The 22833-nt window shown below is 40.5% G+C and overlaps 1 protein-coding gene across 1 annotated transcript in view; it reads left to right on the top strand.

Annotated features, from left to right (window-relative positions):
* Positions 1-13992, top strand: part of vipr1b (vasoactive intestinal peptide receptor 1b) — a 34925-nt gene extending 20933 nt beyond the window's left edge. Inside the window, exons 5-12 of the mRNA XM_041961194.1 lie at positions 3263-3395; positions 8194-8347; positions 8457-8517; positions 8619-8691; positions 11022-11113; positions 11776-11905; positions 12488-12529; positions 13801-13992. Of these exons, the coding sequence (XP_041817128.1) occupies positions 3263-3395; positions 8194-8347; positions 8457-8517; positions 8619-8691; positions 11022-11113; positions 11776-11905; positions 12488-12529; positions 13801-13992 (877 nt within the window). The remainder of the gene's footprint in view (positions 1-3262; positions 3396-8193; positions 8348-8456; positions 8518-8618; positions 8692-11021; positions 11114-11775; positions 11906-12487; positions 12530-13800) is intronic.
* Positions 13993-22833: the final 8841 nt, after the last annotated feature.

The raw sequence follows: 22833 nt of genomic DNA, 5'->3' as shown, positions 1-22833 counted from the left end.
TGTTTCTGTTTAAGTTTCCTTTGGTTGTATGGTTGCCGGAAGCACTTGTACAAGAGGGTCATTACACTTGGTAAACACAATATATTATTGTTTGTGATTGTGTTTGTTTATGTATTACTTCTTTTGATTTTCTGCGTGATACTCGTGTCAGCCCAGTTTCATTAAGATAATATTTCACAATTAAAAGCATACATTGTTGTCGTGTAGGGATTGTTTTTTACAGGAACATGTTGTGAGCAGGTTGTAGTTGTGTACTGTATTTGAAATTTCATCAAGATAAATGAAACTAGACTGTGTGTTAAAAACAATAATAATACTGTAATTGAAAACGCAGTAAAAACACTTTAAATGAAAACATGGCAATGATACTGTAAATCAAAACACAGCAAAAATACTGTAATCAAAAATGCAGTAAAAATACTGCAGAACATGGCAATGGCGCTATTAATCAAATAACAGAAAACATATTGTAAATGAAAACAGTTAAATACTGTAAATGAAAACAGTAAAAATACTGCAAATGTAAACAGTAAAAATGCTTTAAATGTAAACACAATAATAATACTATAATCACTGCAATTACTGTAAATTTTACATTAACCTTTTTACAGTGTAGACTACTTCCAAAAAATCCAATTCTTAATTATAAGCAATTTCTTTGCCTCAGTTGTGCGAGCTACACCCAAAAAGCTGCAGGGAGAAAAAATACTTTTTATGTCTTAAAGTTAAAGTAATATGACGCAACACGTTTTCTTTTATTCAACTGTCCGTTCTCCGCTGCATACCAGCTAATTCCTGTTCCAGGCCACGAGGAGGGAGAGACACACTTCACTCCTCTCATTGCTTTTTTGGTTGCATCTTTCATGTGTCTCCTGTATAGTCTGTCTCTGCCACTATACTATGTAATACTGCATTAGTCACAGATCAGAACTGCTTTTCATGTTTTCCTCAAAGACCTGCACTATGTGTGGAAGTGTGTCCACCTGAGAGTTTTGTCCGTTATGCCACAAGGCAGACCAAGGTCTGGATGATAAAAAAAAAAAAAAAAAGTGAAAGTGTGAAATCAAAACAACAACAGGTGCCTGAAGGGGAGTTATGACAGGGCAGTGGGAGGCAAAGGTAGCTGAGGGGTACAGTACAGTGGGGGGGTATTAACGGTGATGGACTGGCCATCTGGCAAGGTGGGCAAATGCCAGAAGGGCCGCCTGAGCTGTGGGCCACTCAGAAATCAAAAAAGATGGATGTGTCGCGGCCCTGGAGTTTGCTAGTTATCTGTTTCTTGTTTTATTTTGAAGTACTTATCTATCTGCTTCGTTCACTAACACTTCCTGTTTTTGGGATTGTTGGTTAGTTTCACCTGTAGTTTCCTCATTAGCCTCCCCTCCCCAGTGTATTTAAGTCTGTGTTCTATCACTCCTTGCTTCATCTGTGAACCATGTGGCACGTCAGCCCCTCCACTCGCTCATTGACTCACCTCTTTTGAGGAATATGAGGTTCTGCAGGTTTTGAGCCTGTTGATAAAAGGGCGACTGTTACTTCTGGGAGTTTACATATACTGTATGTTCCCATCTTGGCAGCTAATGGAGATATGGGATGTGTTCAAAGACCATATCTGGCACTAATGCTTACAAAGACAGATAAAAGCCTCGTGCTTCATGTGGATGACAGACTGTATGTCATTCATTAATGAACTGAGTAAGTCATATTTAGTGTTAACTGAAATGAATTGGTGCATAAACTTAAATGTAGATTTTTATTTGATTGAAGTTTGGGTTGTGTTTGTTTATATTTGTGTAAAATGGAACATCTTTGGTCTTGTAAAAGACAGTAAAAAACTTTTATTTCTTCTCTTTCACCTTTATTTATGACTTTCCTGGTAGTTGGTGCTCTGGTGCTTGACTTTACTTGATTTTATGCATTTCATGTACTCTACTTTCCATTGAATAGTATGCATCCTGTGTATTGTGTTTTCATCCTTTTTATCTTATTTATTGGCTTTTATTCTCCATCTTATTATACATTTATGGCCTTTCAGGTGTGTTTTTATGTTCACTGTGACATCTTCATCTGATGCACTTCATTTCTTTGTTGAAAAAATACGTTGAGCTGCATTTCTTATATGAAAGCTGCTATAAAGATTATGTTAATTATTATTAATTTGTATTTATGCGCATATGTTTAATGTCCATTATTGAATATCTTCAGGGGCATCATACTGTACACACATTAATGTGTTTGTATAATCCCATGAGGGATGAGTCATGTAAGTGACCAGAAATTAGAATAAAATTCTTTCAGAAATTTTTAATTTCTGCTCTGCAGCCTTAGAAGTAATTCTGAGTCTTCCCCTCAACCGAAGTGCTTTAATTTGGAGCAGAAATATTATACTTGTAGCAAAATGTATTGATTACGAGTCAAAAGGGAAAATCATCTCTGTTGTTGTAAGGAAAATTACAGTCTGTGGCAACAAAGATTAGATCTCACATTTGCCCCCAAAATAAAAGAAAATAAAAAATCACACATGCCGTATTTCATTGTTTTAATTCCGCTGAGCTTCCTCCTCCCTCAGCATCGGTCTGACCAGTTAGACTGTGACTTCACTTAGGTGGAAAAATGCTCCGAACATCTAACACAGCAGCAGCTGAAGAAAAGAAGCATTTAATGAAGTCACAGTCACAGTTTGCAGCGAGTACCAAATTTGGATAAGAGCATATAACAATTAGCATTTTAAACAGCTGTGACAGAATGTTAACATGCTCCCCTGGCTGTGAGATAAGGCGAGATGAAACTTTAATGACTCTTGACGGGATATTAGGTGATTAGGCATCATAGCTGAAAAAATCAGCCGCCGTGTGAACGAGCATCACCAGCGTAAACACATGATCGGAGCTAATGGCAGGCTTGACACAACTGCAGACTTAAGTGCCCGTCCTTAATCATTTAATCTTCTCAAGTATGATAATGCAATCAGGAAGTCAAGAAGTATTCAAAAATTGATACCAAAATGTTTCTGATCAGTGATTTTGAAACGTGTGAAGGACCATAAGACGCATTCACTGCTCGAAAGCAGATCCACCCACACGATGATAAGAGGGACTAATGTGCTCAATTATGAGTTAAGTCAGTCTGTGATTTGCTGTCATTTTAAGCTATTAACTCCAAGGACATTGGATAATTAGCATGAAGGCCCTCTTTATTGAATTGTGTGTGTGTCTTGGCCTCTTTGTCTTGATCTGTATTCTTTTATCTCTTTCTGTCTTAGGAAGCTCCACTGCACAAGGAACTACATCCACATGCATCTCTTCGTGTCATTTATCCTGAAGGCCATCGCTGTTTTCATCAAGGATGTTGTCCTCTACGAGGTCGGGGAGGTGGACAACTGCTCCTCAGGCTCTGTGAGTTAATTATCCAAGACGCTGCTGTTTGCTGTGGGTGTTTTCAGATGGGCGACTCAGGGATTGGCGGCGTCCTTGAAACCTGAGGAACTCAAACTCTGTGAGAAACCCAGCAGGTGGACTTGACGCTCACGGTGTGCAGACGCTGGCGCAGAGCTGGTGGGCTAATGGTACACGTTAAGACCTAAAAATGGATTTCTGTAGTGCTGGTCTTTGACAGGAGATAAGGAGGGAATGTAAGTGGTCCTGTCAAACAACCACTTTCATTATTACACATAGAATCAAGGTTTAGATCACTATCATTTGGTCCAGGTTTTTAGTAATAATGAGCTTCAAGCATGAGTGATGATTCAGTTGCATTGCTGGGTTGCATTAGTAGATTTTCAGTTGAGTTTTTTTTTTTATTAGAAACCAACAGTTTTGAATTTTTGAGGCCAATCAGCAAGACTGGATTACCAACTAGGAAGCTGCCCCTGGGCGTAGAAGTTCCTGCCTTACTGCGCTTCAATTTTATTTGGGAGTATAAAGCACTTAAGTACAATATTGACTGATGTGATAAAGGCCTGAAGGTGGGCCCCAATTTATTACCTGACCTTGTTGCCGTGTTTTGAAGAGGCTTCATTTAAAGACCCCAATTATTTACACTTTGTGTTTGTGTGCTGCTGAAATAATGCAGAACTGCTCAGAAGCGGGAAGAAATGGTGGGTTAATGGGGCCCTTTGGCAGGTTAATCCAGCCATGCTAATCAGATATTCATAATTCAAAACATCATTTAGAATAATCTGACGACAGCATATTACTTCCACAGCTGGCAGCCTTAACCAAAACAAGCAAAACAGAGTACATCACACACATTTTAGCATCTTTACATGGCCACTTTCTCTATTTTTGAAAAAATGTATTAATACTTTACAAGGCTCTGCATGGTTTCGCACCTCCATGCTCCATCGCCTGTCTCTCCCTCTTTAGTCCTGGCCGTTGCCTTCATTCATTGAACACGGCGGAGTTAAATATACAAAAAGTTAAGACAAAGACTGATAGAGAGGCAGGCTTGTCTTATCATGGACTGAATGTGGAACAGCCTGCCCATAAATAAACTATAAATACCTGAAATTTCTTCAACACATATCTTAAGATTCATATACAGAGACCCCAGAATTTCTTTTCTGAAATTCCTTCCTAAATTAGATGAGAAGATCAATATCTCTTAATCTCTATTTGTTAAAAATTAATCTACATGTTGGCTTAGCTTAGCAAAAAGTCTGTAAAGAGGGGGAAACAGCTAGCCTGACTCTATCTAATGGTGGCAAAATCCATCCTCAGGCAACTCTAAGGACAACTGATGAAGATATTTTGTTGGTTTAATCCGTATGTAAACTGTAGTGTCAGCACATCAAGGTGTGGTTTTTATGTGGGTTCCTGGACTATTTCTTGGCTGAGTGCAGTAACTTCAGAAAGTCAAACTATTTCTTTAGGAGTGGAACCAAAAAGGTTTTCTTTTTTTTTTTTTTAATGAATTGTTCACCTGAAACACTACTCACATAAAACTTTATTAAACAGTAGCTGAAGATGTTGAGCCCGTGGAGCGATGCTGCTCTGAAATGATGTCAGGCTTACTTTATGCTTGGAGTTATGTCAAACCACAATGTTTGGCTGTCTTCCTGTCAGCTCTCAACACCACCGCCACCGCATACCGCTGAACCAAAGACCAGAGGCCCTTGAGGCCACAGTTAGGCCTGTGAACATGAGGTTTATGTTACATGATGTGGCCACCCGACGAGAGGAGCCTCAGAGTGTGTTTATCAGCGAGCTTTCTGTCCGGCTCCATTGTGTTAATGGCACTATTAGGCTGACGGGAGCCGGCTGCTGTCATGCGTCAGCTGAACAAGACATGATAGAGACAGGTTTGGTGCGGCAGTGCTTGACATTACTTCCTGTTTGCTCAGTCGCGCTGGCTTTGCGTCTGTAGGTGTTCTGCACGCTTGGTTCATTTCCCTTCGTCTACAATTGGATGTTTGCTTAGTGACCCATTAGGTTAATTCATGATATAATCACTGAGTCTTATAGCAAATTGATTATTTAAGCTGCCTGCGTGTCGCAGTGTGTGTGTGGCATCATTCATCCATATGCCACTGATGGCAGAGTTTTTAAAGTAGAGCTCCAGCAAACAATTTGTACAGATTTGCACGCATTGGAACCAGCAGAAAGCTTCAGACAGCCCATCTGGGTCCATTTTCCTCCCTCAACGTGCCAAGTAGGATTCGGTTTATATAAGCTACCAAATCCCTGTCAGCTTCACTGCCAGCTGCTTCAATGAGCTGTCCGAAACTTTACCTCCACGAGCGAGAGGTGGATCCCCAGAAAGCACACACACACAGCAAGGTAGATACAGGAGGGTGGAGGGATTGGTCATGTGTAGGTTTCCACTAGTAGCTCAGGTGTGTTTGATTCAAAGGGCGAAGACCTTTCTGAGAGGCAGAGCCGAGACCTTAACTCCCCTCGACACAGGTGGGATTCAGCAGCACTCGTGTTCAGCCAGTCAGAGATGGTGAGAGAGAAATCAACCCAACCTCCCTCTTCAGTGCCTCTTATGAAGGACTTTCCTGAAGGCTGATACATAAACTGAACATCCACTCAAGTAAGAGGCAAAGAACAGTCCATTAATGTGTCAAGCTCAGACTTTGATATCTTTCCAATTTTGTTATTTTTGCTGTTCAATAGCAGATCATACATATGTAAAAGCAATATTTACCCCTTTTTAAAAACAATTTGAATATTTTTCTGTTCTTTTCGGGTTTTGTGTTTGTTTCTTTTAATTACATGCTTGTTGGTTTCATTGCTGGATAGTTTAATTCATGATAATCTATTATAGTTTATAAACATTATAAACATTGTACTTTTAGTGTGTTCAGTCATGCATCCCCTGCTAATTACAGCTGTCAAATAAATGTGGTGGAGTAAAAAGTACAATATTTCCCTCTGAAATGGCAGTGGTATAAGGTGGAAAGTAACATAAAATGAAAATAAAATCTATTTTCCTAATATACTCATATCAAACCATGATGTTACAGTGGTTCAGTTTAATGGGCACAAACCTCACCTGCAGAATCATCCCAACATACTGGTGAGATATCACTCTACTAAAGTATGAATGAGACGCAGTTTGACGTCCACTTCTTCTGTCTTCATTGATGATTAATGATGCTTGTGTATCCGTGAAGAGTTCGAGTCCTCTGCGGGGGGGTCGGGCTTTACTCTCGTCACTCCTCATTCTCAGCGTTTCGTGTTGTCCTCGTTTATGTCTGCGGATTGAGCTCAATCTCGGAAAGAGATTAAAAAAAAGTTGCAGTTGTTCATGCCTTATTCATATCCAATATGTTTCTTGTTGCTGTCTTTATGTCTCTGCACCACTGTGCGGTCGTCTCTATCCGTAATGTGCTTTAGCCCTTTCCTAACCACGCTCGGCGCTATTCACCTTCCTCCCAATTCAACCCATGTCTCACATCTACTTCACCCGCTAAAGTGCTCAACGCATTGGCTCTCACAGGGTCATTTTCAAAGTAGCCACAGTATTGATTCTTCTCAGCTGCGCGACGGCCTCCCTGTGGCATCTCCGGGATGCTCATCCCAAAGCAGGCTTGTGTGTAGCTCATGGCGTCAGAGTGAACCTAAGCAGTCAAAGTGTGTTTCCTGCAAATTGAGGAGGCTGTGAAAGAGCGGCACGCCACACGCATCAGCTCAGCCCGCCCACGCCACTGCAAAAATTAAGCTATTATACTCGTATAACATGTTCAATAGCAGCCTCAGCCGCTCAGTGTTCGGCAGGAGGAAACTGAATGTGGAATGGATTCACTCATTCACTCCTCGTGGAAGTGTTGTGCTGTTCTGTCAGCCAACCAGAATAGAGCTGATTGTGTTATGCAGAGTGGTTGTTTCAGTGCTTCTCTCTTGTCGCTTGTTCGCTGAAATATGTGCTGGAACATTTCTGCACTTTGTTGGCTTTGCTTCCTCTGCTTGGAGATGGAGTTTGCAGTATGTGTTTCTATCTGCCTCTGTTGCTTTTATCACTGCGGCGCCTACTGTCAGTGCAAAAAATAGGTTTCAAAGAACCAGTGGTGGGATGTAACTAAGTACATTTACTCAAGTACTGTACTGTACCAAAGCACATATTCGAGGTACTTCCTCGTTTGATGTATTTAATACTTTTACGCAAACTGAGCTTTTACATTTCAAATCAAAGTCGTTTATTTTACTTGCTGACATTATATTCATCATTTAAACTGCACCTGGGAGAAATCTCCATTATTACTATTAGACATATTTGAGCTAATAAAGCTGCTAATGTGAAACTATAAAATGACTCATTTTGCAGTGCAGAATAGCTTTTTTTATCACCTCACTATTATCCTCATTTATAATTCGCTGGGGGCCCAGAGGTGGACTTTGTCTGGTGAACCTGTAATCTGAATGCTCGGGGGCATGTTGCGAACTTGTGCTCCCTCACTTTCCTCTGTGACACATCCTGGTTGATGGCACTCTTTGTCCTTGTTGCTTGATAGAAAGTGAATCACAAAGCAAAAAGCAAAAATGTGTTGCAGCATTTGAAAGACTGGATGTGGGCAGCCTGCACCAAAGAAAAATCCAGAAGTGCTTTCTTCCATTTTCTCAATTCAGCTCTGCTGCTCGGGAGTAAAATTGTGCTGTGATCTCTAAATTGTAATCTTGTTCCTGTTCAGTATACGTCCACTAAGAAGATCATTGTGTGATTTGTGCGTTTGTGTCCTGTGTCCATTACCAGGTTGGCTGCAAAGTAGTGATTGTGTTCTTCCAGTACTGTATTATGGCCAGTTTCTTCTGGCTGCTGGTCGAAGGCCTTTATCTTCACGCATTGTTGGCCGTCTCTTTCTTCTCCGAGAGGAAGTACTTCTGGGCTTACATCCTGATCGGCTGGGGTGAGAGTGTCTTCCTTTTACGCCTTTCCTGCTGTCCTGGGATAATATCTCAGCTGAAGACGATCTACAGGTTGTGAAGTAATTTTGGTGTGTACTTTTATGTCCCTAGGAGGTCCGACGGTTTTTATCACAGCGTGGAGCATCGCGAAAGCCTACTATAACGATGTGGGGTAAGAAAAGCGGCAGGGGACCAGAATGCAATGCGACCTCTAGCTCTGACTTTGCTTTGCTTCACCACCTTGTACGTGAATATTGCCTCATGCTTCACCAGGTGCTGGGATATAATCGAAAACACAGATGTGTTCTGGTGGATCATTAAAACCCCTATTTTGGCCTCAATCCTGGTGAGTTTACAAACCTCGAGCACTTTTTGATCACTCAAACTCCGCTACATCAACATTTATGCACCTTGAGCTGTCGACGCTCTCGAGTCAGTAATTGCAAGTGAGAGAGAAAACCCCTTTCATTTATCATCAGTCCACCTCAGACTGTCAGTGTAACTCATGTGAAGGCTTTTGAACTCCACTTCTCTTTAGTATTCCCACTGTATGTCAACACAACTGAGAGGTTGGTACGACCTCAAAGTTTTCATTTCACTTTGGAAAGTTTGCATTGATTTTTTTTTTTCCTGATTGACAGGTCATCATCTTCATTTTTCAGCATCTTTGTGGCTTTTTTTTCCATTTTGAGCATGTTATTGTACCTACAGACACATCTGTAAACAGACACATGGAGAGGTTGGAGAAAGGGATGGACACTGCCATGAAATGCCATGAAATAGTATGTAACTGTCGATACGGACTGAACAAACAACATGTTATAAGCGAACTGACTTCTGGCGAGCTCCTAATGCAAACGCTTGACAAGTTTCAAATGCAAAAGTAGTTTTTGCATGTTGATTTATTTTCCTACATCATGTTTTTAATTGTGCCAGTGTTGGCTTGTTTCAATAAGATATCTCAGATTTTCTTTGTCCTTAATTATGTTAATTTTATTGTGCAGTCAACGGAATATCAATCAGACTGGTGTTGGTTTAGTCATTTTAAGGATGTTCTTTTATCTGTTTTTGCAAATGAACCAAGCTACAGTACAGACAGCATCCAGTCAGCTAAGCTTAGCACAAAGACTGGAGATCTAGCTATCTATCTATCTATCTATCTATCTATCTATCCATCTAACAGGGGGTAACAGCTAACATTAGCCAGGCTAATTAACATGCTAAATTAACATGCTGTGTTACGTTATTTTGTAATGAGGGTTATGTTACAACAAGATCATTTTACAGTCCAGCTTAGTCGCTTGCCCCATTTCCAGTCTTTATGCTAAGCTAAGCTAACTGGCTGCTGGCAGTAGATTCATATTTAGTGCACAAAAAATGAAAGCGACATCAATCTTCTCATAACTCACATCAAGAGAGCCGAGAGAGAGCCAAAATCTAAGGTGTGATGCTTTCACCTCAGCTCACACACAGCTTGAACCTCTTATCTGGTAAGAAAAACAGACAGTGAAAGGCCTGTGCACTGGCTGTGTGTGTGTGTGTGTGTGTGTGTGTGTGAGTGAGAAATGAAGACACTTTCAGAGAGGTGTGAAAAGAAGGGTAAATATGAGTTCAACAAACAGGACTCAGAAGCTACAGTGGAGTATGAAGTATTGAGAATAAATATTACTACCAACATTTTGGCTTGGATTTCCCCCAACTTTCTCAGAAATTTGAAAGAACTGTGTCAGTTTGCTCTAATTGCGGAGACATCTTTTATTGTAGTCAGCTCTGCTGGATGTGTGACCTTATGTTGTAAGCAAACGTCAGCATGCCAGCACACCTTCTTAAAATCAGCATGTTAGCATCGTCACTTTGAGCACGTTAGCTCGCTGTTAGCATTTACGCAGTTCAAGCCATTGCAGTGCATGAGTGTAGCCTAACTGAGCTAAGTTATGCTGCAAATGAATTCGAATTGATATAGCATTATTTAAACATTGTCTCAATTTCCCTATAATTAATATCAAACTGCGTAGTCCTTTCCAGGAGCCTGCCTAGGAATTTACAGTTCCTTTTTAGGAAATTGTATTTAAACACCAGATTTTTTTAAAGACGTAATAAGATGCATAAAACAGACAGAAAGGATGTTTGAGATAACGTCCTCCTTCTCTGCTGGTGTTGCTGATGTCCTGCATTGAGCATCTTTGCACAGCACAGTTGCTCTCTCTCTCTCCACAGCAGCAGCAGCTGAGTGATGTTTGGATGTGTTGCTGGTTCAGAGGTCCAACGCAAATTAACAATTTAGAAAAATGTTCATTTTCCCACAGGGCAGCAGCACAGTCCAGTCGGAGCAAGATGAAATTCAGCATCAAGCCTCCGTTATGAGAATTTCATTCCTCCACATCCAGTAGATAAATTGCTGAAAACATAGACGAGGAAGGAAATATTAAAAAGCCTTTATTGTAGCAGCTAAATCATTAAAAAAGCCAGCATGTTTCAACCACCGTAGGTCTTTGTCAGGGCTTTAAAAACTAACAACTCAAGTTTGGCCTCACCTGTAGAGTAGCAACAGCCAATGGGAGGCAACACACAACCCAGATAATAACAAGACAGGAGAAACAAATAGAAAATAATGCAAAAACATCCAATTTACTGTTCATTGTAAAATACCCTCACACTGTCTCATACTCTCCACAGATGAACTTTATTCTCTTCATCTGCATCATACGAATACTTCGCCAGAAAATCAATTGTCCAGATATTGGAAGAAATGAGTCCAACCAGTACTCGTGAGTATAATTTCACATCTTTTTCATGTTGTAAATTTCTATTATTCATCAGCTTGGAAAAGATGAAGTATTTCTGATCCCTGTGAGGATGTTGGGAAAAATTTACACCACACGCACAATTTCTATCTCAGGCTGGATTCTGTGAAAGTTAACTGACAAAAAGAAACAAAGACTATCTCAAATAAACACAGAAAGGTGAGAGCAAGACGCATTTGTCCCGTGGGTACAACTGGTGCTGTAAAGTTAATTTATTTTTTTTTCATCTGTGACTCCTTTTAACTTCCTCTGAGCAATTTTAACTTCCTTCCTCAGAGCAATGCGGGGACGGCCAATCCTTCGCGACTTCAGAAAAGAAAATCATGGCACTCAGCATGCCGGTCTTCACCTGGCAGCTGCTTTGCACAGAGATACAGAGCTCTGTGTATGATGTTTTTTTTTATTCCCTATGATTGAGAGCACCTCTTCAGCCAGACATAATGCATGAGCTATTTTCCCACCGACACTTTTAATGGTGTTTTTTTCCATTTCTGGTCCTCTGAGCTGAAATGTGAAATGAAAAGTACTCCGCAGTTGCATTTCATTATTGGCATATATGGAGACAGATTGAAAATTGGTTTCACCAGAGGGAGACATTTAAATCTGTTTTTGCTTTGTCGTTTCAGGAGACTGGCGAAATCAACGCTGCTTTTGATTCCTCTGTTCGGGATCAATTTCATCGTGTTTGCATTCATCCCAGAGCAAGTGAAGACTGAACTGCGGCTAGTTTTTGACTTGATTCTGGGGTCATTTCAGGTTTGACTTTTTAGTGGATATATTAAACATTTCTGGCTTTCTATCTTAGATTGTACAAATTTTGCATTGAAAAATGTGCATCTGATGCCTTGTGTGGCATTGAATTTTTTTCCCAGAAAGTCAACCAACAATTAAACAAAACTTAAATATTTAAACTTTTTTCTTGGATTTTCTAAATTAAATTTCATCCAAGGTCTAAAGTAATGTTTTGGCACCCTGTCAGCCCTGACCTGTGGGTGTTTTCTGTTTAAGAAAGCCTTGTAAGAAGCTGTGGCAGGTCTCCAGGCAGTTTTCTGGCTGATTCAGTGGCAGCGTTACCGTTTTTAAACCCTGGAGTTATTTCAGTTTAACATATAATGAGGGATGATGGAGAATGCAGCCAGAGAGCACAGCTGCATTACGGACCTTTCCAGCACATTCCTCCCATCATTCCTCTCATCCCTTTTTCTCATTACTCCTTGTAATTGTTTTTGTCAGCGTTATCGATTTATATGTTTCATGAATTAGCAAAGATTTAACGCCAAAGTTCACCCTGACACACACTGTTATTGCTCTCTAATCTGTGTTTTTCTTTCCTTTTAGGGCTTTGTGGTCGCAGTCCTTTACTGCTTCCTCAATGGAGAGGTAGGTAACCCCCTCTCGCAGTGATGTAAACACCTGACACACTGTTTAAACCTAAGATTTCCATGATAGCCCACAGTGCTGTGGTAATACTCAGAAATACAGTCTGTCTGTAGTGTTTCTGGTGCTCCCTCTGTGCATCACTTACATTCGCACACCCACAGTCCTGGAAGTGAGCATGAGTCACCAGCGCTGATCTTTCCAGCCATCCCTCCTCCCTTGGACCTCCTCGCGGCATGTTTTCTACACACTGCCTGCAGGGTGGGAGGGCTGTAAAAAGCACAGCCTTTTGGCAGGGAGCTATTCAGTGATGTCTGCAGAGGCTCTCTGTGGGAACATTAGTTATGTTCCCTGTGCTGGGCCAGATTGAATCACAGTGATGGGCTGGATGGCAAGGCTTGACACTGTGCTGTCTGAATTTTAATCTGGTGCATTTTTCAGCTGTCCTTTGTCAAGTGTAAAGCCTTCCTCTTTAAAGCACTGCAGCCTCAAGAATGATACATGGTGCATTGTTCGCCACGTTGGTGGCATATCCAGTCAAAGCAAAACGCACAAAATGTAATATCGACAAACGACAGTAATTTTCACCTACATGAAAATGAAAGCAATCGAAGGCCATTGAAATAACAGACACAGCCATAAACAATATCAAACAATATTAACTGTGTCAAAAAAACAAAACAAAACAAAACTTAATTGCCAGTTTATTAGGTTGTAGCTAAAACAAATAGTCCAATACAACAGTTTTTAAAAAGGTGGTGATTCAGCTGTATGGTCATTTTGGAGGATGTAGTTTGTGGTGCTGCTAAACTGTATAACATTATACAAGAGATGTTTCTGTTATTTAGTCTACCCTCATCGCTGCCATCTTTTGATTTTCTGAAGATGCTGTTAATGTTTCTTCTCTGTCTTTATCTCTTGCCAAACAGCCAGTTCTTCTTAATGTGATCTGCATTGCATCTTATGCACCACGCAGTCTTTCCAAGAAGATGTGCAGGCTTACGGGCGCTCTAAGCACAAATCTTGAAGCTTTTCTGAACTCAGTATGAGCTGTATCATTGTTGCCCTATACTGATATTTATATAGAGACGATCAGTTACTTCAGTAACACTCCATATATGAATATGGTACCAGTAAAATACTTACAGGTTCACACTGATGTCACCAGTGAACAGATGCCAACAGGAGGGTCACATGTCATGGAGGCTATTTTTTAAAAAGCTGAATTTTAAATTGCACCTGTATTAAAGAGTTCTTATTCCAACCCACTGTAGGTCCAAGGAGAGATTAAGAGGAAGTGGCGGAGGTGGCACCTGCAGCGATACATGGGCTCCGACACCAAATACCAACATCCGTCCATTGGCAGCAGCAACAACTTCAGCACCCAGATCACCATGTTGACGCGGTGCAGCCCGAAGACCCGCCGGGGCTCATCGTCCTGTCACGACGACCTGTCTTGCATATGACTTGCACAGACAATGCAGACATACATGCTGTAGCCTACGAAACACTCTCATGCCAAACATTAGGCAGAAAAGACACACCGTATGTAAGCTCTGGAATCAAAAAATAAGCACTCCATTTGCACATGCGCTTGCAGAGGATGTTGTTTGAGTGCGACGTGGACAAAGTGATGAGAGAACACAGTGTGACCGTAATCAGCTTCTCAGCAGCTTTTAACCATGCTTCTTAAAAAAAAAGTAGGTTTAAGTGACAAAGACACATTGCCTCACAAGCACAGCTCTTGCACATTCGAATGAGAACCATTCACTTTCTGTCTTTCATGATTCAGCACGCGTGTAAAGGTGAATTTGTGAGTTATGGATGATTTGGTCAATTGTTATTAAAGTTCCCTGCGTGCTCAGACACCAGGCGATGCAAAATGTCACATATTAATGGGGTTAGGTGAGGGATCCGAATGTGAACTGCGTCAGCAGACCCGCAATCTGATGTAATTATACGCTGATTAAAAATCACTTAGCGGATTCCTGCAGCTCCAAATGAACAAGGCTGGCTCAAAGACACAGCCAGTAGAAGCAAAGGAGCTGATGTTTTTTAACAGGAAATCCCATTATTTATGTTGCCACAGCGCTATCACAGACAAAGAAAAGTGACCAGAAATGCATTATGGGAGGTGTGTTTGAGCGCTGAAGGTGAGTGCTGATGGGAAATGTGTTTTAAGACAACAACAGAAAAGAATGTATATGAACAAAGCCGTGTGCAGCGTTTTGTTTTCCTCAGTGACAGAAAACGAAAAACTGAAAGGCTGATAACCAGCAGCAAACTTTATTTTCATAAATGCCAAACGGATTGAGACCAGGTGACCAGCGTGATGCTGATTCACAATGATTGATTTGGAGTACTAATGCCCTTCTCTGCACTATCACTCTCATGGAGACTGATTGTCCTTTGCCTTCCCTTGTTTCTGTACAGCCTTCCCCCTTGTTTTTTTAATATTCAGAGCTTGGACAGGGTTGATGTTTTTTACTATTTGAAGCATTCTGGCTGCTTTTCCGCCGATCACTGACGAGCGCCTGCTTTCAGTGTTTTCTAATCTCCGCGAGCTGTTGGGCTGCACAGCGACTCCGAAGAGGAAATGCCTTTAAGCAGTTCAGTCTTTGAATGTTTACATTTGCTTGGAAGGAGTCATTTAACATTGTACAGACAAGCATACAGTGTAAAGAAAATGAATTGCTGTGGACTGTTGTTCCATAGCCTACCGATTGTATCGAGGCGACAATATCAGTAATGTATAACTATAATTGTTCGTGTTATTGCAACGTGTGAGATTTAAAGCCTCACCAGGAACATAAAATTCTCTTGTACAAGCCTGTTTATGTCGCAGCCTGTGGTTCACCGGTAAGCATAACAGCTAAATAAAAGGCACCTGGCTTAAAACAGTCATCAGACATGTAGAAGCTTCTGCTGTGAAACTTTGGTAGTATAACTCCTAAATCCTCCATTCTGAAAGAAATATTTCCGGATTTCTGCATTGACTCCACTGGAGGAGTTTAAACCTGACAGGTCAGTAGAGACCATTGGAGCTGGTGTGTAAAGCAAAGCAAGGTGACAGGATGACTGGCCCTGTCACAACAAGGATGACTGGCCCTGTCACAACAATGCTATCATTGTGCTTCTTAGCTTACAGGGTTAGACTTGAGAGTCACTTGCATGTTCATGCAAGAGGGAACATCCAGAAGGTCCAGCCTTAACCTGGAAAAACCCACTATCTCAACCCACAGCTGATTTAAAGGGTCAGACCACCATAGAGCACCATGTGAAATGGAAGAAGAGCACATGCTGATGTGGATCTTGATGTTCAGATGAACACTAAATCATATGGGATGTTTTGTTGGTGGCAAAATGAATATTATAACATTTGGGGAAATAAACTTGTTCCCTTCATAGATTAAAAGACTGATGCCACTCACAACTGTCCATTCAACACATCCTCACTCCCAATTTATCACATATGGACACTTGGTTAGGACCCCTTGGTGTTTTTAATGGGTACTTCTTAAGCACAGACCAGTCAAGCCTTCTCTCTAAATTAAAAAGTGAAGGAGGGCATGACCACCTATTTGTTCAAAATATAAAAGTCCACATAGGCAGCGGTGGATGAGTGGGTCAAGCACTGGACTTTTCACCTGGGAGACTTGCGTTCTCAAGGTGTGGGTTAAAACAGACCCTTTCACAGCTTTAACCACGTGGTAGGGAGGCTTTCTTTTCCCATGTGTGTATTCTGATGGCTTTTTCCAGAGTTGCAAAGCTCTGACATCAAAACAGCATGACTGGTCAGTTGCAATGATGGTCTTGGAGCAACATTAGCATGATGTTGCAGGAATAACAACAACACAACAATATCAGGTCATGCCTCTCCCATCCATGTTCATAATCGCCCTCCAACCAACTGTCTCTCTTGCCAGTAGCTTCTCTCAAAATCACAACTGAAGCATGATGTGTACGTGATGTGCACATGTCCTTCAAGACACACATGATGAAAATAAGTGCTGAATTTGTATGACCTTGCAGTTAAAGAAATCTTTGTTGCACTGATATTTTAAAATAAGTGGTTGTCTTGTGGTGGTTCCAGGATTCACTGTGTGTAGTCTTGTCTAAATGTAAAATGATGCTAAAGGGGTACCCAGTGCCTGGGTCACTAACAGGTCCTGACCAAGCGTCCAGATGTAGCGAGTTGGGAGTGAGAAAGGGTTGGTCCCTTCCAGCAGCTGGTTAGCTTAGCTTCCATAAAGACTAGAAGTCTAGCTTTGCTCGAAAATAACACAATCACACAACCACCACATCAAAAGCTATATCTCTCTCTTGTGAAGTCTTCCCATCACCATGAGGTTCCCAGGCAACCACGGAGAGACTTCAGGAAGCTAGCTACTCCCACACATCAAATAGTCCTGTACATACTACCCTGTTGTCATGTTTTTGGGGGTTTTTGTGTGGCTTGATCAAAATTTAGAGGAGCTGGTAGTTTTTTTTTAAACCTTTGGGCAGCTGTTTCCCCTTGTTTCCAGTCTTTGTGCAAAGCTAAGCTAACCATAGCTTCATAGTTAGCATACAGATGTGAGAGTGGTCTTCTCATCTGACCCCCAGCAAGAAAGCAAATATTGCCCTTATTAACTCATATCCCACATTGTTTGGTGCCTGTCTTCTGTTGTAAGTCAAGTTTAATGTAATTGTGTGAATTTGCCAATGTACCTCTCATACCCCTCTCATAATAGTGACTGCAAATAGATTTGTATATACTGATGAAACCATCCGAGTATCCCGAGTTTTCAAATCGAGCCGCAGGTGTTGCTAGATATGATCTTTTCGTGTTTTAGCAAGCTGTCATGGTTGTTTTGTATTAGTATGAGAATATTAAAAAGTGGTGTTGAATCAAAAGTGACTCTGTGCACTTATACTAAGTTTTCAGTGTTGAAGCATATGTAATATAAATTGGTTTATTTGCAAACTGGATATTGTGTTGTGTATATTTAGGATGATTTTTGTTTGCTGTTATTGAAACACTGGTGCAATGCTACAAATATACTGCAAGTATGTATTAGCTTATGTTCACATTTGTGTGCACATGTTTTCTGTATCATTATTATTAATATTATTACCAATTGTGTTGTACAGTATATGTAAAGAGTGAGGAAATTTAACTGGCCATAAAAGTTCGACATTGTTCCACTCAAACTGTATGAAATAAATTATTAAGAAATATACAAGACGGTGAAAGTATGAAAGTCGTGCTGTGCTTCAGTAATTTAACTGCTTATGCAGTATTTTCTGTCAAGATGAAATCATCTCATTATAATTAAGACTTTCTGCACCATGAACTGCTGTAATGTCCTCACTGACTGCTACATGTAGTATATTTTTGCCTAATTGAAGACTATTTTTCATAAGTGCTCTCTGCTACATGACAAGGGCACGGCCTGGAGTTAATTCATTTTTTATTTCACTTCCAGAGATGCTCACTTAAGCTTCAGGCTCAAGTTATTCATGCAAATACACTAATCCCTGTCAGTGAAAAAATAATGTTCAACAGGCTGCATGCAGGTCCTCTTCACTTAAATATTCATATTTCACATTTGATGTCTCCTTGCATTCTGTTCATGTTTACCTGAGATGCAGAAGGTGACTTATCAAATGTTCTTGCTTTATGCAAGCGGACAGCTTGATGTTCCAGCTGATATGACGGTGTAATATCGTCAGAAAGCAGCACATTAGGTTCTGCAGGAAACAATGTGTTTGTACCAGACCGCTCAAAGGGTCTGAAACGCTCTCTCCAGCTCACAGAGGGCAACTATCCAAGTAAATGGCTGTAATTTTTCAATTCATTGTGTGCGGCTGCGGGTCACAGCCCCTAAAGACAATAGTGTCTGAAAACCTTAAAAATATCCTTTTTAAGGGCTTTCATCTTAATAAAGCCAGCACAACCAATTCAGTATTGTTTACATGAATTCAGCCAGGAACCAACAAAGGAAGGTAAATCAGTATAGTTATTCAGATACTTTGAGGTAGATTACTTGTACTTTATTTGAGTATATTTGGTGATATGCTGACAATTTTAGTGCTACTTCATTTATGTGAGGGCTTACTTATTCAAGTTAAATATTAATAAAGTCATAAAAATGATGATAGCTAAAATTGGAACAAACCGTAGTTTGACTTATGTGTGACATTTGAACACCGCTGGCTCGTCATTAATAAAATAATGTCGAATATAAAACGATGGATTTGAGTCAGTCACCAGAATAGAGTGCTGGCACTGTATGTTTGTGCAAACCACAGATACGTTACATTTGTACATTTCATATGTATCATTCCAACATTTCTACAGCAGATATAAAAGTGATGTTTACTGGTACATGTGCATATATGAGTTTTTCTCATCAGGAGGAGGACGGGACGGTGGTGCTAAGCAGCAGTCTGCCATTCAAAATTGAATTTTTTAGTCTCTCTTGCAGTGGAATTGTGTCGATAAGCTGAGTATTTTAAGCCATTATGTAATCTTTTCCTAATCATAACCTAACCAGACCTAAACCACTGAAAACTAGTAAAGACGTCTGAACATGAGAAACGTAAAGAAACATAAAGTTTCAGCATACCTGTAGGATGCAGAAACGTACAATACGTTGTTTTCTGCAGGTACACCACAGGTACAAACAGGTCTAAAGTCCAGTTTTATGATCAGAAACACACAAAGCAGTTTAGATTTTACATCTAAAACATATGCTCAGCTTATAAAATACAATGCATCGTTAGGGACTGAACAGGACTTTTACTTGTAATCGAGTATTTTGTCAGGTGGTATTTCTACATTTACTTAAAGCTCTCAGTACTTCTTGGTCCACTGGCTAAAGGATCTGAATCAATCTTCCACCAGTCAGAAATCAAAGCAACTCTCGCCCCAGTTCCTCCCAGTATGAGTTGCACTTCAGTTACAATATTTGACAGGTATGACTGACCCGCTGAGTTTGCTTTGGTGCAATGAAACTCCAGTTATTTGAGTTAATCCCTCAGGTTTACTGGTTCGCTCGCTGCTTTCGAGTGGGGGCCTCTTGCTGTGCTCAGCGCCATGAACAAGAGCGAATTCAGCCAAGGCAAGGCACCGTGTGCCGTAAAAAGATTAACAAACGTGCCCCGCCATGCCTGCTGTCTAAGATGATCGTGCTCTAGCTATGCATAGGACGTATAATGATTGTAAATAAAGGGATTTTCAGGGTTCAAGGTTGCTGCATGAAATTTTGAAAATCAACATTAAAAACATCAACCCTGAGGCCCCTGTTGAAATATGCTGATCAGATACAAATATACTTTGTTGTTCAATATTCTGCTCAGATGATGCATTTGATTATGCTTTTACCTGGACTTATGCAGCATGTCAGATAGCTTAAAATGCATATTTCTAAAGTGCTGTGAAGGTACTGCCTGTCAGAACACATAAAACAGAAAATGGGATGCAGACGAGAGACAAGACGGATGAAGTTATTTTCAGATTCCCGGTGACTCTTAAAATGTGAGACAGGTGTTGTGCCTTTAAGCATCTTTCAATATTCATGACACCACTTAAATATTCATGTGACACGTAAAGCAAAGTTTGGAACGGCGAGCGATTGAGCAAATAAGTGAGCTCTGTCCAAACGGCTAAGAGGCTGCTTAAATTACTTGCGGCGTCCTCACGCCGGCTCTAAGACCCTGACTCCTGTTTTAAAGAGGAGTCGTCTGCCAAATCCGATCTGATCTGATTTGAAGCTGGGGGGTCACAATGACGAACATCAGAGGTTTGACCGCATTTCAGAGGCAGGGCTGGCGGAATAAGCCATCGTATGGCATTGGTTTCATGACCTCTGTGGCCGGGATTTGCTCTAGTACCTGGTTGTAATTCACAACAGTTTCCACTTCAATGAATGAATGATGGGAAAAGCTTGACTTTCTCTTCTGCAGAAAGACTTACAAGGACAATGTTTCACTCAGCTTTGATCTCTTCATTAGCATATAACAGAGAATGTTGAAACAAACTGCATTTCCTTGAACTTTTCACACAAAAGCATGCCAACCACCACTATAAGCCAATGCCAGCTGATATGAAAGAACAAATGACCCTGGACTGACCCACCACAACCAACCCAAAGACATTCTGCTCAGGTTTATGTTTTCTGGACATACAGTATATAGCACAATGGGAGTATTGCTGGAATGCTGGAATGTACTTTATTTTTGTAAAATGTAACAAAAAGCATTAATACATAACTAAAAAACATGAGTTTACACCTTATATTTACCCCATCATTAACCCATTTGTGGTATTTTGTCACAGCTCAAGTGTTTTTTTTTTTTTTTTTTGTAATTTAAATGAATTAAGCTGCACTTACCAAATTTTTCTATGGGTAAATGACTACACGTAATGTGAAAGGGGTCACCGGCAGTGATTATCACCACCTCTGCAGTTGCCCTCACCTCTACGGAGCGAATGAACGGCTTGTTTTGGTCGGAGTCAGAGCCAGATATTTCCCTGAGGTGTTGGTGGAGACCAACAACAGAGTTGTTCCTCTGCTCACATAAAAAGGCAATCAATTAAAGAAGCATTAAAGAGATGTTTTTTTCCTTTTGGTAACGGTGCATTGTTGTCGTGCCGCTCTTTCATCTTGATTTGTAGGGTACACTCAGTCATGATTAATGCACCACAGTTTATTAGAAAGCCATTCTTTTAACATACGCACTTACATTCAGTATGCATGGTGATCTGTCATTGCCAACACAAACTATAGAGGAAACGCTTTTAGAGCTACACTCTTTGAGTCATGTTTAACCAGGGTGCAAACAAGCCTGGGAAATTGTGCCGCACATTTATACAATGACAGGATGCTTGATCTCACTTTTGACATAAATACATATTTCACTTGGGGAAAATATGAGTGTTTAAAGCATGCCGCCTTGTCTGGGCGAAGTGACGGCATTGTGTTTAGGCCTCGGCTGGTTTGGCTGGGAGAATTCTCGCATGAGGTCGGGGAACTGATGGTGCGTATTGTGCAGAAGAAACTTCATCAGTGAGCCTTAACATAGAAATTGTGGCTTCACATGACGCCAAAACACTGTTACTAATTCAATTTAATGGAAAAGCAGTTATACTACAAGAATTCTGGAGACTAGAAAACAAACAAAAAAACAGTCCTCTGCATATTTCACATTATAGACTGTACATGCACTGTATTTATATAGCGCTTTTCTAGTCTGCGACCACTCAAGGAGCTTTTAGAACAGGAGCCTCCATTCACACAATGGGAGCTCATTACGAGCATCAACACACGACTAGGAGCTACGTCAGTATCTTGCCCAAGGATACCTACTTGTAGACTGCCGAGGCCAGGGATCAAACAACCGACCTTCTGATAAGTGGACACACACAAATATGGACGCTGTGAAATGATTACGTTATTCATATCACTTACGTCTATAGATTAGAAAAAGTATGTCAGATTTTGCATATTTTTATATCATCCAACCGACACTGTCAAACTCAAATGATAACTAAGCTTGAATACATCTAACAAATACTAGACAAAACATGGCAGAGGCTTTGTGCATTATATATACACACAACATAATGTATCACAATCAATAGAATCAATACAACTGATACCATTGGGCATTAAAAAAAAGTGTTTAAAAACTGGCCTGACTCCTGAAATGATGATGTTGCACAAACCTCTGAAACTAACCTTGGCTTTGCCTTCATCTGATTGCCTCTAATATCCGTGTGCTGCAGCTTTACAGATAGCTCTCAGAGGAGCTGTTAGTGTAGGACTGATAGCGGAGTCAATTTCAGGCTATCTCTGTGTTTTCTGAGGAGGCGGGGAGGACTTGGATGAAACAAAAGTAATAAATCAATTGAATTATGGAAGCATTCTCTGTAACGATATATTGAGGTTTCGACTGAAACATCAGAGAAGGCAAATGTAACAGCACAGCTCAACATGGCTGAAAAAATCTTTGCTCAAATCAAAATTTTGCAAAGTCTCTATCCTTTAGATACATAAGAGAGGATGACAAATAAAATAAGCCATACATTCAACAGTTAATATCAACAGGTAACTTAGATGGAGTGAAATGTAGTTTTCTGTTATATCTTGTCATGTCGTGTCATTTTCATCCATAAAATTGATGTTCTATGTAAGTTTTAAATTATATGAGGCCCAATGCACCAAACTCTTGGACACAGAGATTCACCAAAATGAAAACCAGCAATCAGTTCATTTTACATGATTTAGATTGTAAACAACATGAGAGAAGGATATTAATGC

The sequence above is a fragment of the Chelmon rostratus genome, chromosome 20, assembly GCF_017976325.1.
Source record: "Chelmon rostratus isolate fCheRos1 chromosome 20, fCheRos1.pri, whole genome shotgun sequence".
NCBI lineage: Eukaryota > Metazoa > Chordata > Actinopteri > Chaetodontiformes > Chaetodontidae > Chelmon > Chelmon rostratus.
Note: the sequence above shows the minus strand (reverse complement) of the source record. Positions and strands in the feature narration are given on the sequence as shown.